This window comes from Antedon bifida, chromosome 2, assembly GCF_963402885.1.
Source record: "Antedon bifida chromosome 2, ecAntBifi1.1, whole genome shotgun sequence".
Classification (NCBI taxonomy): Eukaryota; Metazoa; Echinodermata; class Crinoidea; order Comatulida; family Antedonidae; genus Antedon; species Antedon bifida.
The window spans coordinates 11,040,796-11,057,449 of NC_136227.1; the positions used below are offsets into that span (position 1 = coordinate 11,040,796).

At 33.0% G+C, this 16,654-nt stretch overlaps 2 protein-coding genes across 2 annotated transcripts in view; one reads left to right on the forward strand and one right to left on the reverse strand.

Annotated features, from left to right (window-relative positions):
- LOC144835077 (leucine-zipper-like transcriptional regulator 1) overlaps positions 1-16,372 on the reverse strand; it is a 55,836-nt gene extending 39,464 nt beyond the window's left edge. The window contains exons 1-6 of the mRNA XM_078690101.1: positions 16,205-16,372; positions 15,612-15,690; positions 14,966-15,028; positions 14,409-14,465; positions 13,891-13,970; positions 268-376 (exon numbers count right to left, since the gene is read on the reverse strand). Coding sequence (XP_078546227.1) covers positions 268-376; positions 13,891-13,970; positions 14,409-14,465; positions 14,966-15,028; positions 15,612-15,690; positions 16,205-16,301 — 485 coding nt within the window. The 5' untranslated portion in view covers positions 16,302-16,372. The remainder of the gene's footprint in view (positions 1-267; positions 377-13,890; positions 13,971-14,408; positions 14,466-14,965; positions 15,029-15,611; positions 15,691-16,204) is intronic.
- Positions 1-16,654, forward strand: part of LOC144835098 (uncharacterized) — a 38,457-nt gene that overhangs the window by 11,184 nt on the left and 10,619 nt on the right. The gene's annotated exons all lie outside the window — the stretch shown is intronic.

The following is a 16,654-nucleotide window of genomic DNA, read 5'->3' on the forward strand; positions in this document are numbered from 1 at the left end:
AAATTTAAGCACTCAGGATATACAGTACATTTTGTGCATCCAAAATAATAAGTAGATTACGATACTGCATATCGTGGGGAGAGGAGACCTTTTAATAGGGAGCTTGCGGGTTGCGACAACTTAACTGGGTTAAATCAATCGATGCGTCGATCTAAAAAGTGGGGAGCGAGGACCCACGTTGAAATGTATCTGCATGCGCACAATTACATAGTTTTGGATGGAGGTTGTTACAAATCAAAAGTTCCCAACTATTACTGCTTGCCTTACCTTCCTTCAAATTTCCATTCCACCCACTGTCCATTTGAGAACTTGTACTCGTATAAATCATTCTTATTCCGCAGATTAGAATTTGAATATATATCACCTGTATATCCACCTGCAAAAATCAATAAATTAAACAAAAATAATTAGTTATAACTCAGAATTGAATCATAATGGAATGTTATTATTAATTAAGAAATCAATTTTGAATACTTGCAATTTTCTTTCATACAGAGTGAGAAACATGAATTGGGTTAAAATGGAAGTAATGAAAGTAATCTAGCAAGGTGCAGGAGAGGAGAAGGGTTTGGGAAAGGGCATAGGAAGATAAGTGTATAGTAGGGTGAGGAAACAGTGTAGCGGGGTGGGAGATTATTGGTGGTCTTAAGTGCCTTCCAGGATCACAAGTGAAGCTTGGTGAACTACTGTAGGAACAGACTGTATTTTAACTGCAGTAGCACACTTTTAGCAATATTGGAGACATGTTTAACACAAGTTTCACCAGAGATTGTTATCTGAGCTAACAGAAATTTAAAAAAAAAAAACCTTGTGACTTGAATAGGAATAAATCTACTTCCATTTTGACAGGTCAATTGCACACATGAGAACAATAAAAGGGTCCAGACTTGGTATCCCAGATGGAGTTCATGACATTTTAACAAGAACATCATTTCCTTCCAACATCTGTATCACTATCATTGTTCCCTTTTGTTTAAAATACTTTACTTTATTATCTTGGTTTTTAACCACAAATAACCAGGGAGTTGTAAACTTATTTTACAACTCCCTTCAAATAACTATGAGAAACTTTAAATCTGGCTTTTAAAAGCTATTACAATTTTCAAGCAAGGTGTACCCTGCTAAAATTATGCTGCAGTACAATACAGTATAGTTGCTGCACTAACTGCATTTTGTGTACACTCTTCGTAACCTATTGTTCTATCGCCTCCTAAAGGAGCGGTTAAGACAGTGGAACCGTGTAAGGGTCGCTCCATGGTTGAGGTGGAAGAACGAGTCGTCTCGGATAAGAACTATAAACTGTACTGTACAGTAGGTTCAGTGTACATCTAGCTCATGTGGACTAAGAACCTAGTACATCTTTTTAGATGAAGGGGGGTTACCCTGGTGTAATAGTACTACTGTAGTACATCCACTAATCAACCACTAGTCTTTGACTGAAGAGGTCACCCAGTATAAATAAATAATACAATGTTGGTTTTGAAGAATTTATTTCTTTGCAACAGTCCAATGATAAGATAAGATAAGATAATAAGATTTATAAACCGCACATATCCACAAAGTGCAAGATCCTCTCAGTCTCAACAAGATTGTTAATTTATCACAATCAATTGTTGCAAAGAGGTTATTATAATGAATTTGTTAGATGGTGGATGTCCATTGGATAGTAAACTGCTAGTTTGATTTATAAAGATCAGTTAACATTATTTGCTGGAGGCCCATTGTGTACTTGATGTCCTCCCAGGGTTTAGTCTAATACAGTACCACATCCTAGGGATATCAAATAATGAGATCATTTCACTTTATGACTCACAACAAAGGGATTTGATTCATTGTTATTCAGTACAGGACATCACTACTTATCAAACACACATAATGTGTAGTGATTGGTTGGTAGACCAACACAGGACATATTATACAAATTGATAGGACATTGGTCCTTGCTTGTAAAGATAATAATAATAATAATAATAATAATAATAATAATATTTATTTCCACAAATAATAAAGCGAAATACAGAGTAGCATAATACTGTAAATATACAACTGATAATGAACATAAATAATATAATGCAAGAAAAGAACTTTGTTGTCTTGGTACAATAATAACTTAAGATCTTGTTTCTGCTGCGAAAAACCGTTTGTGAATAAATTCCACCCAATCTCTTGGCAACAGAAACAGGACACATTTTTAATATCCAATCCGGTTAAAAATGGTAGCTTGAAAATAAGGGTTAATTAAGGTAAATTAATTGATTAAGTGTTAGGATGCAATGTTAAAATGATTATCACTGTGCAACTTTTAGCTGTAATGTAAATGTAACGCAAAATAATGGTTATTTGATAAGACAGATTGAACGTTTGACCGCTTGATCACCATTGCATTTACGTCAATGATCAACCACTAATGTAAATGATTATTTGGGATTACAAATTCAGCAGAAATGTGATCATGTCTAAAAATTATGTTTTTTTCAAATACAGTACTGCTTATTTGGTATGCAGCAGAAACAGGTCCTAAATACTCCATAAAAAACAGGACGTTAATGAAAGTTCCGTAAAAAGGTCAAACTACTGTAGAAACATAGGTCTATTGAAAAATTGAACCTAATATAATAATGGTATTCATAAGGCTCCCTTCCAAAAATGACCTAATTGTCTTGGCATTGAAATGAAAGGCAAACATTAAAACATAGTACAAACAGTGGAAGAAGGAAAGAATAATTTATAAAAATAATGTTCAAATTAATTTCAGGATGTATGCTAAGCAGAAGTGCAGCCTACTTTCAGCTCAACTGGAGAACCCTGGTCCCTGGATGTAATCTACAGGTTAATGGGCAACATCCCATAAAGATCTACCTTTGAGGAAATGAACAGATCAAATAACATAAGAAGGTTCTGTGAGAAGAGCCCTAGATGAAATGACTCAGCCTGTTGGAATGTTCATGTTGACATAGGTGATCCCCAACAAACTACCTACTACTGCCTCAAGCTGATATGAAAACATTGGATTTGAAATCACAAGCTAGTTTAGGTTAAAACAGATCAAAGTATTACTTTTCAGGATGGATAAAAACAAATACAAGTTTTCATTTCAGCCCTGTTGTAAGCCACATCGTTACTGCATAGAAAAGGTTTTTTTTGTGATGGGTATTACTTTACAAAAGTCCTGATTATTTAAAGACACTATATCTCTCTTTTTGCAAAAACAATGCATTTATATATTACATTTAAAACATTAAATTGGTCATCTTGTCTTAAATGTAAGTTTTAATTATTATAAAAAGAGAAAAACAATACGTTATAGTTTGCGTTGAATGTTCTTGTGTAAAGACGCACTTAGGCCTAGGCTTTTGAGGCCCTACTTCTAGCCTGCTGGTAACAACAACATACTGTACAAACAAACATTGCTGAATTGATTGTTTTCCTTTTTTAGCAACAATATACCTGTACAAGGTGTTTATAGTGGCCACTTAAAATATTAGAATCACCTTTTTTTGTTCACATTTTTAACCGTTTAAAGATGAAAAACTAATCCCAAGGCCCATCACTAGGCCCATAGTATTTACTTTTACATAAGATGTATTATAGATTGTTACCATCAATTACACATTTTTAAAATTTGCAGTGCAAATCATTTATTTCAAAATAGATTAAAACATAAAATGTTTATATCGACTGCATTTCTGCTAAATTCGTGCTAAAAAAAACGTTTGAATCTGTGGGTGATCAATGAAAAGCCTTTTAAAATACCCAAAATGCAATGGGCTCAGGTGGTCAAACAGTCCTACAGTTACCGGTAGTTGAATCAAAATGTTGAAGGGCAACTAAGGGCATGATGTAATGGGGAGCGAGGACACACATTGAAATGTATCTCTGCATGCCCACAATGGTTGGAGGTCGTTACAAATCAAAAGTTCCCAACTAAACTGCTCGCCTTACCTTCCTTCAAATTGGAAGGCAAGCATGTTAACCAACAAGCTACATCTACAGTACACTATTCAAAATGTTGTAACTATAATGTATCCTGAAACATATAGTTGTATCATGTGTTATTAGGAAAGTCATGCCAGTAACATTGCATGACTAATGATTATAAAGTACAGTGCATCACAGGACTTCTATGACCACATTACCACAGAAAGTCATCATATTAAAAAGAACAGTTCAGTTTGACCAGGAACTGTTCAGTTTGACCAGGAACTTTTCAGCTTGTATTGATCACCACGCGATATTACTGACGCCAAGTAACAAATATAGACACTAATAATATTGATTACTCATGCTGTAATAACTACACTACGTCTATTTTTGAAGATCTTCTAAAAACGTGGTCTTTAATAAGAACAGCTCAATTCAGGAAATATTTGGAGAGCCATAATAAGACCATAATAAAAAAGTATCACGATCATACACCTACTGTAGCTCCTCCATTATCAAATTTCGGAACAGCATGGGTTTTTTTTTCTCAGTATTTTGATTTTTTTTAAATGGTCATATTCAGTAAAAAAAGTTTAAAAATCATTCAATCTTCCATCAAAATTTAACACATTTATAAAGTGTTTGAAGGTAGGTAAACAAGGACTGACTTTTAAACTATCACTTTCATTCCGGTGCGCCACTTTCTGTGCTAATATAGTAAATTCCCTCATCAAAAAAACAATTCACTATCTTGGATGTGAATTACCAATTACACTACAGTTAAATACTGCACCCCTTGAGGACAACTAACAGTTTCACCCAGAACTACAACTCTGTGGACTGGAAAATGCCCTACAACCACACGACTTAAGTGAAAAAAATTCAGCTTCTACCCGGATTGGCATTGGGAAAATCATACAACCGAATTTTACCACTTACATAGGGAATTTTGTTTATTCAGACCCCTAGATGGCCAGAAATGGTAGTTTCATTTATGATAAATGGACACTACAGTAGTCCATCCAAAATGCAACTTCATAGCTCACGATCCTTGTGACTATAGTTAAAAGTTCTACGCCTAAATGTACCTGTAGCTTAAATTAAGATCTTTTATATACAAAGGTCAATAAAGCATAGATGACGGTCTTTTCTTTTCCTTGGCCAAGTTTAGGAGAGTGTAATATGAAATGTACTTAACTAGGCCTACAGTAGGTTACATATGAACATCCCACAATATTCTACTGTATTGTTTGTAGGGCTAGGAAACAAGGTCTATAGGACCTGTGTCATTTGCATTTACAGGAGTAGGCCTACTATAGTTAATACAATAATATTTCTACATCTTGTCATTTTTAGAATCACAAACCTTCCTTGGAAACTGAGATGGAAGCATCATCGATCGCTGCTGTAGTATTGACTGAGATGATAAGCATGTGTAAATTTTGCTTCAGTGATAATTTTAAAGGGTATATATAAATAAAGAATAGGTAATATTGCCAGTCGTGATGTTTGTTTTAACCGATAATGTCAACAAATTTACCATATTATTAAGATAATAGGAAGAAATTATTTTTTCTGCAAGCTAATCTTCTCTAATCATCTAATCATACATAATAATGAATGCAACTAAGCGTGATATACACAGAATTCTTTTGGGAAATGAATGGAGCCGCGGTCTAAGCAGCATCATCAGATCTCCTGGAATGGCATTGTATCTTAACCTTAATGTTTCCTGATCGGAAAATTAGTATCTGTAATTTTTCCTGCTGGAAATTCAGCGGAATGGATAAGTACTGAAGCAAGCAATATACCATATTTAGAATAAATTTATTTCAGGAAGTGCATAACGCCCCTTGACCTTCACAAATGCATGGTTGGTGATGAGTTGTTATCTAATTTGAGGTTTTTCAATTTCTATATACAATTTTATTATGTAATCGTGTTAAGTGTCAATTACATAAAATGAATACACTAAGTTGCTTAAAGCATGAAAATTGTTGATTTATTTATAAATTATTTCCACAAACACAAGTTAAATTGTTAACAACAGCTAAAAATTGTTGATTCCAAAAACTTATATAAACAGAGTGATGGCTTCAATCTTAATGTCTGATTCTATAAAATTATATCATAAATTGTTTGTTTTTAAACATCAAAATATTAAACAGAAAATCAGACTTTTTTTTTACAGTACCTGACACAATATAGTCCAGGAGTATTAGACAAAAAAAGGGCCAAAGGTAGAAATAAATATGCTAAAGCTGAATTTTTCAGGATAGGTCCCCAATGTTGTCTGGAACAACATACCAAAAGTCCCCGGGTTTCCCCGTTGTGCTTCAACCTGATTGGGCCATTTTTCAAAATGGCGGCCATCTTAACAATTATTTACCATATTTTGACAACCAGTAGGTGTAAGTAAACAATTTTGGTGTCAAAATACTCAGAAGACCAATATTTATATTCACTGTAATGGAGAAGTTTTTAAAAAAATGACCGGAAATGCCTGTTTTGACCTTTGACCATCAATTTGGATTATCTCAATATCTTATCAACGACTGGCCGTAGAGAGTTCAAAATTGTCCCAAATTATTCAGAATGCCCAACTTTCTATTCACTCTAATGAAAGAAAAACACTAAATTCCTTTAGAAACCTTCTATTCTGACCTTTGAACTATTGACCTAAGCATATTTTAATTTTATAGACATCTTGGTGATCGATAGGAGTGCATAAGCGAAATTGGTGTCAAAATACTCAGAAGACCCATATTTATATTCACTATAATGGAAAAGTTTTTAAAAAAATGACCGGAAATGCATGTTTTGAACTTTGACCCTAAATTTGGATTATCTCAATATCTCATCAACGACTGGCCGTAGAGACTTCAAAGTTGTCCCAAATTATTCAGAATGCCCAACTTTCTATTTACTTTAATGAAAGAAAAATACTAAAAACCTTTAGAAACCTTCTATTTTGACCTTTGAACTATTGACGTAGGCATATTTATTTTTATAGACATCTTGGTGATCGATAGGATACGAAATTGGTTTAAAAATTTATAACTTTGACCCTAAATTTGGGTTATCTCAATACCGCATCAACTGCTGGCCGTAGAGACTTCAAAATTGTCCTAAATTAAGAAGAGTGCCCAACTCTCTATTCACTGTAGTTAAAGAAAAATACTAAAAGCCTTTAGAAACCACCTATTTTGCCATTTGAACTATTGATCTGGCCAATACAGTATTTTATATCATAAATATATAGAAATCTTGGTGATCGATAGGAATACATAAGCGAATTTGTTGTCAAAATATTCCTAAACACCCATGTTTTTTTACCTTTGACTTTAATCACTACATTATAATTTAATAATTTAAGTCCCAAATAGCATGATGGACATATCACACCATTCATCATGCCATGAGATGTCAAATTTATCCGAAACAGCCCAGAAAAAAATGTCCGATGGACGAATAATACTATTCATCAATATAGATATGAGGCCATAATTTCAGGTATCAAAGGGTCACAATGTGTCATTTGACAAATCACCTAAATAATAAAATACAATATGAAACTCTTACAAATCTATCAAGATGAATTATAAAGAAATTGTCACTGTAAAGTTGTTATGGTCTTCAACAGATTTTCATGCCCTTATTTTATTAACCATCATAATTATAGTCCTGAAGTATTTTCGATTTTTAGAGAATTTTGATTGGAAAAAAACAGAGAAAAATGTTCACATCTTAAAGATAAATGCAATAATTCTTTTAAAATTAAATTGCATCATATCAGATAAGAATCGGAGGTATGACTAGAGCCTAAAATGAGACTTAGACTGAGACCTTGATAAATGGTTGGGTGGGTGACTATGTACAGTGTGCAGTTTTAGACAATTTAAAAAATGTTATAAGATGAATTATGTACTCCAGACCTATATACACAAAGAAATGTAATAGTGCAGCTCAATTGAAAAAAAAAACCAATTTTACCAATAAGTGTGTGTCAAATCAACCAGTAGTGGTCTCTGCTATATATTAAATGACACTGCCGAAGAGGAAACATTTCAGAATTGGTGTAGCTCCAAAGTTTAAACATGGACATTAGCCATATAGAGAAGGCGTGGCATTTTTTGGAGGACTAATTTTCTAACCTTAAATAATAAATAAATAATAAAATTTGTTTGGTTACTATTAATGAATAAAAGAAGTGAAAACAGGCTAAAGCCCAAACAGACAGTAAAATGTATCATATATATATAGTTTAAAATTGGGGCTTGGTTTGTCTGTTTAGCATCTGAGCAATTTGGAATGAATTTTACCTCTCATGGCAATGGCCATACTGATGAATTGTTAGATTCTGTCTATCTTTATGTCAACTTAAATTTAACTTTTTGCATTTAAGCCCTCCCTCTGGAGAGCACGGGCTATTGTCGGTTTATACAGGTAAGCTAGGCACGAAATAGACTAATTCTCATTAAAATGTAATTATTAGGGTCAAATGTCAAAACACTTTCAATCGCATTCAGTACATTATTTCTATAAGAGTAAACAGAAACATGGGTGTTTTGGAGTATTTTGACACCAAATTCCCTTATGTATTCCTATCGATCACCAAGATTTCTATACAATTTTGGTATAAAATATGACCAGATCAATGGTTCAAAGGTCAAAATAGAAGGTTTCTAAAGGAATTTGGTATTTTTCTTTCATTAAAGTGAATAGAAAGTTGGGCATTCTGAATAATTTGGGACAACTTTGAAGTCCCTACGGCCAGTCGTTGATGAGATATTGAGATAATCCAAATTTATGGTCAAAGGTCAAAACAGGCATTTCCGACCATTTTTTGTTAAACTTTTCCATTACAGTGAATATAAATGTGGGTCTTCTGAGTATTTTGACACCAATTTCGCTTGTGTACTCTTATCGATCACCAAGATGTCTATAAAATTAAAATATGTCTAGGTCAATAGTTCAAAGGTCAAAATAGAAGGTTTCTAAAGGAATTTGGTATTTTTCTTTCATTAAAGTGAATAGAAAGTTGGGCATTCTGAATAATTTGGGACAACTTTGACGTCTCTACGGCCAGTCGTTGATGAGATATTGAGATAATCCAAATTTAGGGTCAAAGGTCAAAACAGGCATTTCTGACCATTTTTTGTTAAACTTTTCCATTACAGTGAATGTAAATATGGGTCTTCTGAGTATTTTGACACCAAGATTGTTTACTTACACCTACTGGTTGTTAACATATGGTAAATAATTTTAAGATGGCCGCCATTTTGAAAAATGGCCCAATCGGGTAGAAGCACAACGGGGAAACCCGGGGACTTTTAGTATGTTGTTTCAGACAACATTAGGGACCTATCCTGAAAAATTCAGCTTTAGCATATTTATTTCTACCTCAAAGTCTAATACTCCTGGACTAATATTTTTTGTTTAATCAATAGAATGGTACGTACCGCATCATATAAGATAAACTTAAACAAAAAATGAATGTGCAGCTACAGTACTGTACAGCACTACGTTTTTTACCAAATAAGGAGTTCAATGTACCGGATCCTGCCTACACAAAGTACACAAACCTATGATTTATTGGTAGAGGACAATTATTGTCAACAAACAAAACAAGAATTTAAAATTACACAATTGTGTAAATAGGCTTTACACTTTATTGTGGTAAATCCTAGAAATTCTCCACACTTCACAAGGACTTTTTTGGAAATTTTCATTGTGTATCTTCCTAGTTGCATTTCATTACAGTACTTTTCACACTAAAATTGTGAAAATATCACTCAGATTATCATCCATACTGGTGGGTATATACTGTAATGTCACTAATATTAGTTTGTTAACAAACTAGAGGTTCCGGAGATCTGCTTTAATAATTCCGTCCTGTAATACCTAACATGTTTTGTCTGGATTCAGTGGGACTTTGGGGGCCGGAGTTGTCCTAGCACAGTTACAAGGCAGCCTCTTAAGGCTGTTCCTTTCGACATTATCAATACTATATTCACGCAAACATTTTAATTCTAATGTGATGGCATTCGGTTTTCGTGGAGGCTGTATTAAAAAAAGTTCCTCTAGTACAAGCAACCTGTTCTGACTTCTAACTGCAGCCAATAGCTTTTCATTTACGACGACCAATAACCAAAAGGCATCAAGTTTATTCTATGTCCACATGCGAGGATATTGGGATGTGTTTCCTCCATCTTGACACAGTTTTGATGGTTTCTTTTTTCTAGTGACAACCAACAATCACATCGATTGACTTCACCTATGTAGGTCATCACAAATTGACAGCTCCCTACTAACTCCCATTGTTGGATCATTTGTAAAATAAAAAAAATCAAAACCTAAAACACAAACTACAATAATGGTTGGGGTAGATGGGAAAAAGTATGACGAAGGAGCTATAAAATTGGGGAAAACAGAATCACAACACACAAGATGGCATCTGGCCTTCATTTATAGCCGAACTACTGTATGAAAATGAATGCACATTTCCAGTATTTTCACATGAAAAACATAAACAAAACTTTTTTCCACCTACCACCTCTATTGAACAAATATTTTCATATTCATTAAACGGAGGTTTTTGACCAAATAAGGAATTCCATAAGCTGGTCTTTGCTTACACAAAACACACAAGCCTACGATTTGAGTCGTAAAGGACAATTGATGACAATAAAGAAAACAAAAGAAGAATTTAGGAGGATTTTGTGTAAATCTCCTTTTATATTTTATTGTATAAACCCACCACCAGCTTTACCAATATTTAGGGAATTTTTCTAATATGAAATTGTCATTTTGATTTTAAATCCTAGTTGCACAGTCCTACAATATTAAGGATTTCAAACAATGGATAATTTTTACCCTAGTGGGTTACAAACGTCAGAACACTAATTCACGCTAGTGGATTGACGACCGTCAACAAAATCCGATGTGAATAGAAGGAAGTGTAGGACAGTGAACTCCCACAAAACTGGACATCATTCAACCAAAATGTTTTTTGGTTTTCCAGATTTCAGATTAAAGTTTAATCCAATTTTAAAGAATTTTGTAAAATTGATCTTTTTATTTATAAATTTAGGATAGTTTTGAGAGAGTTGGAGATATTTAAAGGAAGAGTTTGCAGTATTTAGGAAGTCTAGTTTTGGGGAACATTTCCATGACGTAATAGAGAGTCTGGTTTTAGGGGAGCTTCCAGTATTTAAGAAGTCTAGTTTTGGGAAACTTTTCCCTCCTTTGAGTTTAGATTCAGGTTTAGGTGATTTTCAGAATTGAGGCATTCTAGTTTTGGAAAATGTTAATAGAATTTAGGGTTTACAGTCTAGTAGTCTAGTTTAGTTTTGGGAAATGATACTCTCTCTCTCAGTAATAAGGGAGTATAGATTTTTTACAGTTTCCTCCAGTTTACAGAATCTGGTTTTGGGATAGTTTTTGAAGAGTTTCAGGTAAATGAGATGGAGATGAGCGAATAAATAATATCAATAAACAAATGGATGAAAACACAAACACATGAATGAACAAATGATTCCCTCATATTTAGGGAGTCGATATTTGGTTGATAATTTACTGTAGGGATTCTGATTATGGAAAATTGTCCATGATTTAGAATAAAGACGGGTTTTGATATAAAGACAAGGATAAAGATACAGTATGAATGAAAGAACAAAAAAGACAATGATTGAATGACCAAAATAGGCCTTCAAGTCAAGAAGGGTTACAAAACAAAAACTACATTATCATGATTAACTCTATGGCATTGATGAAAGTGAATTAATTATCTGAGAAAGACCTTGTTCTGATTTTGACTAATCCTAGAGATTAAGATTACAAGACAAACAGAGATTACATCACCAAATTACACTTGACAAAGGTGATTGGAATGTTTTATTTAAAATTACTCAAAACACCTTGGAAAAGAACAAAACATATCTGAAAACAGTGAGTTTTATTTCACAACATTCTAAACACAAAGGCATCTCATTTTTTTCAGGAAATGATACTTTTACTTTAATTTCATTACCCAGTGAAGTTAACTGTATTTTCTTTTCTTTTGAGAGGTTCTGTGAGACAGCTTATATTCCTAATAGACTTTGATGAAAAAACAGGGATTTGTTTGTGGTTCAACAATACTTTTAGAATCAAAATACCACCATAAAGATTGACAATCGGAAGTACATTGAATTTCTACACACTATTACATGCCTACCCAGGCAGATAAAGTATTGTGATTAAATACTTTTTCAAAGCCATTTTGTATGACAGTAAAACAAGGTATTACTTTTTAAAAGTCAAAACAGGTTTCAAATATGTTGAAATAAAATCATCTGGTTTCTAATGATAATTTTTGAGTTCAAATATTTCCACTATTAAACAAATCTTCTCATCAATAAACTTTCAATTCACATAGATAGACAATAGTTTTGTAACACCAAAAGAATGTAGATACAATATTTTTATTTAATAAATAACCATTTCATTCATTCTTCTATATTCTTTGGGTAGAAACAGGGCATTTTTCTAATAATAATAAAATACTCATACTTACAAACAACCAATAAATAATGTGTAGGTTTTAGCTTTCAATACAAAATAATAATTATTAAATTTGATTTGTTTCAACACAAATTTTACGAAACAAATCTTCTAGTCAGCGTTCCCATATTATAATTCTCTTTGGAGGGAACAGCTACAGTAGGCTACGTAGTGTATGATATCCTAGTTAGGTAAAAAAAGGACTTAAGGGCTTTTCACCCGTGGTTCCTGTAATGGCGCAACAAATAAAGTCGTGCCTTAATGTCGCTTTAAACACTGTGCGGAGCAGGTATGAAAGAACCTTTACTGAAATCAAATATGTTCTGAGTTGAGTTTTATAACCAAAACAGTTTGTGTTGCATGTTGTATAGACATGTTTATTTGCTAGACAGTTCCACTGAACAACATTCTCTTTATTTAACTTACTCATAAATATTACATTCAGTATATGGACAATTGGGTCATGTAATTAAGTCAAGTAGAAAGTATAATTCTTACAAGTATTAAAACTACTGGATAGACCCATATTGTTTGACAATACAATGAACAAAGATTGGATTTGTTTGTATAGAGAAGGACTTTAAATGCATGACATGGGTTAATGTACAAGTCAAGTAGGAAATAAAGAATCTTTTCATGCTACTGTATGTACAACTTTCAAGACATCTCAATTTACTTTGATTTACTGTACATTTGGAATGAACTAAAGAACAGTAATGTTTGATGAACAGATATTTAGGCAAATAAAATTAGGATCTACTCAGGGAGGGAGAGTTTGGGATCATGGTTTAATTTTTATTTTATTGCTTCAAACAATGTACTATAGTCTATTTATCTATTTGTATTCCTTCTACAGTATATACAGAATATAAAAGAGAATATAAATATAAAAACAGGCACAGAACATGAAATTTACAATGCCGATGAGAGATAAAAGCAATAAAGCTGGTGTGGTATGCATCGGTTTAAAAAAATTTATTTAAAAAATAGTACTTTGCATAATAAGTTAAATTGATTTACTACATTTTTTTTAAACTGATATGATACTATACAAAAAAAGGCAGCTTGCAAAGTATTGTAACATGTGCTTCTTTGAATTGAAGACAGTTTAAATTCAGATGAACTACAAGATTTATACTATAATTATATTTTAAAATAGAAAATAAAAAAGGCAGCTTTTAATAATTCTTTGAATTGTGTTTTATACAGATTTGATATTGATTGTACTATATTTAAATCTGATAATAGGAAAAGAATAATTACTTCTTCGTATTGTGTTTAGGTACTATGCACAATCTTATCTTATTTTTTAACAACATTACAACAAAATATAAATACATTGTTATTGTTCATTTAATATATTATTATTATTAAGTAATGTTAATTTTGTTTATAAAAGCATACTGTAATAAATATGAAACTTACCAAATATGAACATTCTGCCCTTGTGAACTACAGCTGAGTGGTGGTAGCGAGGGGCGGGTGGACTCCCTGTTGTAAACGCTCTGTTAGAAACATTTTACAAGTCAGAAACAAATAATTTGCATAATTACAGTGCCAGTTGCATCAAGTAGAAATAGAATCGAAATTGAAACGTCATGAAACTCAACAGTTGTTTTAACTAATATGTGGTGTACCGCAAACTTTATAGTAATAATAGTATCACTATCAACAATTTAGTAGCCGTCAAAAGGGGGGAGCACATGCACCAAGCATTACACACCGATGTTCGGTCCCAAAGGTGTCACCTAAATAGAGGATCTACTTTAATATTACATTCAAGGATCTGTGTGTGCAAAGTGTCAGATGATGATTTGTTGTCAAAGCCCTTTAAACATTATTTGTTATTAAATTAGATAACAAAATATAATTTTAAGTGGTTAGCAATTATTATTTTATAATATATTCATTTGTTATTGTACTTACAACTAGTATTGACCTACCTTCCCCATGATTCCTCTTTAATATCAAATCGTAGAACATCATTCAACATTTGTTTTCTGCAATGAATGACAAAAATATAAAAAAAACACAATCAGCAACACTTGAGTCAGTGAGTGGCTGATGAGAGGTTAAAACAGTGGAACCGTAATACGTACAGTACAGCCCTGTCCATAACATTGGCAAGGGTTAAAGGCTTACTCCCTACTGGAGAGTCTTCTTGGATATTCGATAAGGACTATTAAATTACTGAAAAAATGATAATGCTGTGGGTATAGTTTTGATATTAAATTGTGATGAGATAAAAGTTCCTCATACATTATAAATTAACTAAATTTCAAATTCAACATTTATTTCATCAAATGACATACAATACAATACAGAGCATACATTAATAAATACAAAAGCGTTAGTAATAATTATGATAAAATAATAATATAAACCATTGGGAATGGGTAAATCTCTAAATAGACTATTAAGGACCAAATTCTTTCTTCCAAATGTCTCCCTTTTGGAAATTTAGGTGTTGGAGACACAGAAAATAAATGTGTAAACTTACCCATTATCTCCACCAAAAACATAAATTGCACCTTTATAAGAGACAACCGTGTGTTTATTTCTCCTGAAATATAAAAAGTGCATATAAAATAATTAATATTTGCTACAATAAAACTACAGTAGCACCACTCAGTATTAAGGGGACTCAATAAAGTGCTCCCTGGTTTTGTTTGTCTCCTAAATAAATAGGGGTTGGTTAAAAACTATATATTGCTGCTCATTCATTTCATGAGAAACGGTACGATTAAAATAATAATGCACTTATGACCCACTATACGACCCACGGAGAGGTGTTATTTCTGCCATGACGCACCCGTGTTAATGACACACACATTTTGACAAACTGTGACCATGTTATTTATGATATGGTGGGTGGTAAAGTGACGGACATTGACACACAATTGTTCATTGATGTGATGTACTATCTAGGTTTTTTGATGAACTCCAATAATTATTTGTAAATGACACATCAATGATGCACCTCTCCCAGGGGTTATATAGTGGGTCATACAATTGACAACTGGCCAGATTTGAGGTTATAATTATACAGTGGATAGGCTTAGACAAATATATAAACAAAGATGGGAACCATTCAATCTTTTTCCCCTAGGCTTAAATTAAGATTAAAAAATGAAATCTGTTTTTACCTAGCACCTACAAATTCATCACAGTCTGGCATCTTAGTCCATCGGTGAACCGTTTCATATGAAACATCAAAATCAATTGCTAAAAATTCAATGCATAATGTGTGTCATGTTACTAATTTTCAATGTTACATTGATGATAATGTACCAAACAGTTCATGATAAACTATTAACCAACCGATACCAGGCCAACAACAGTGAAAGCTGCATTCTTAACTTATATTCGAAACCAACATGATTAGCGACGTCGAAATGCAATGCTCATCTGTAAATTTTTGGTTATCAATATTATCATAATCAGTAGTGATCACCAACTTACAACTAGTTAGTAGGCTAGGCCTAGCTTAGTATAATGGTACTGTTGCTTTGAATACGTATCTATATATTATTTATTGGCCTAGGGTAGTAGGAGGAGACTAGGCCTACTTATTCTTTATTGTTTTAGGCGCCGTGCCGTGGTGTCCTGCCTCCTCTAGTCTAAGCATACCCTATATACACAATGCTGCATGCACACCGACCACGGTTTTACCCTGCACACCAGGCCTGCCTACCTAGCTAGGCTACTTACTACTTAAGCAAACTACACACATTCTTACCCACTAAACACTCAGCTCCTTCTGGTGAATCATGAACAAACTCTTGTCCAGTTGGTCTAGATATAGCCCGTGTAAGAACAGGAGGTGTGGCGGACATTTTATCTGTTTTTAAGGCAAAGATGTTAACAAAACATTTAGACGATATCGTAATGTATGCGAGCAGACATGTTTCGATTAAATACGCATGCGTCCTGTTTTCAATATTGTCAAAGTTCAACCTGTCCCTTTTCAGGCCTCTTTCTCTCTCTATCCTCTATTTCTTTCCTTCCTCATTGTTTTCTCATAATTTATTTTAGTAGGGCCTCGTAATAATTAATTTGTTTGCATTCAGTTGTTCATATAGCAATTTATCAAACAAAATCATAATATTGATTGATCGATTTTATCAGTGTTTTATGACATGAAAAAAAATCATCTAGCTCCCCGTTCCTCCGACGATATCGCTTTTTA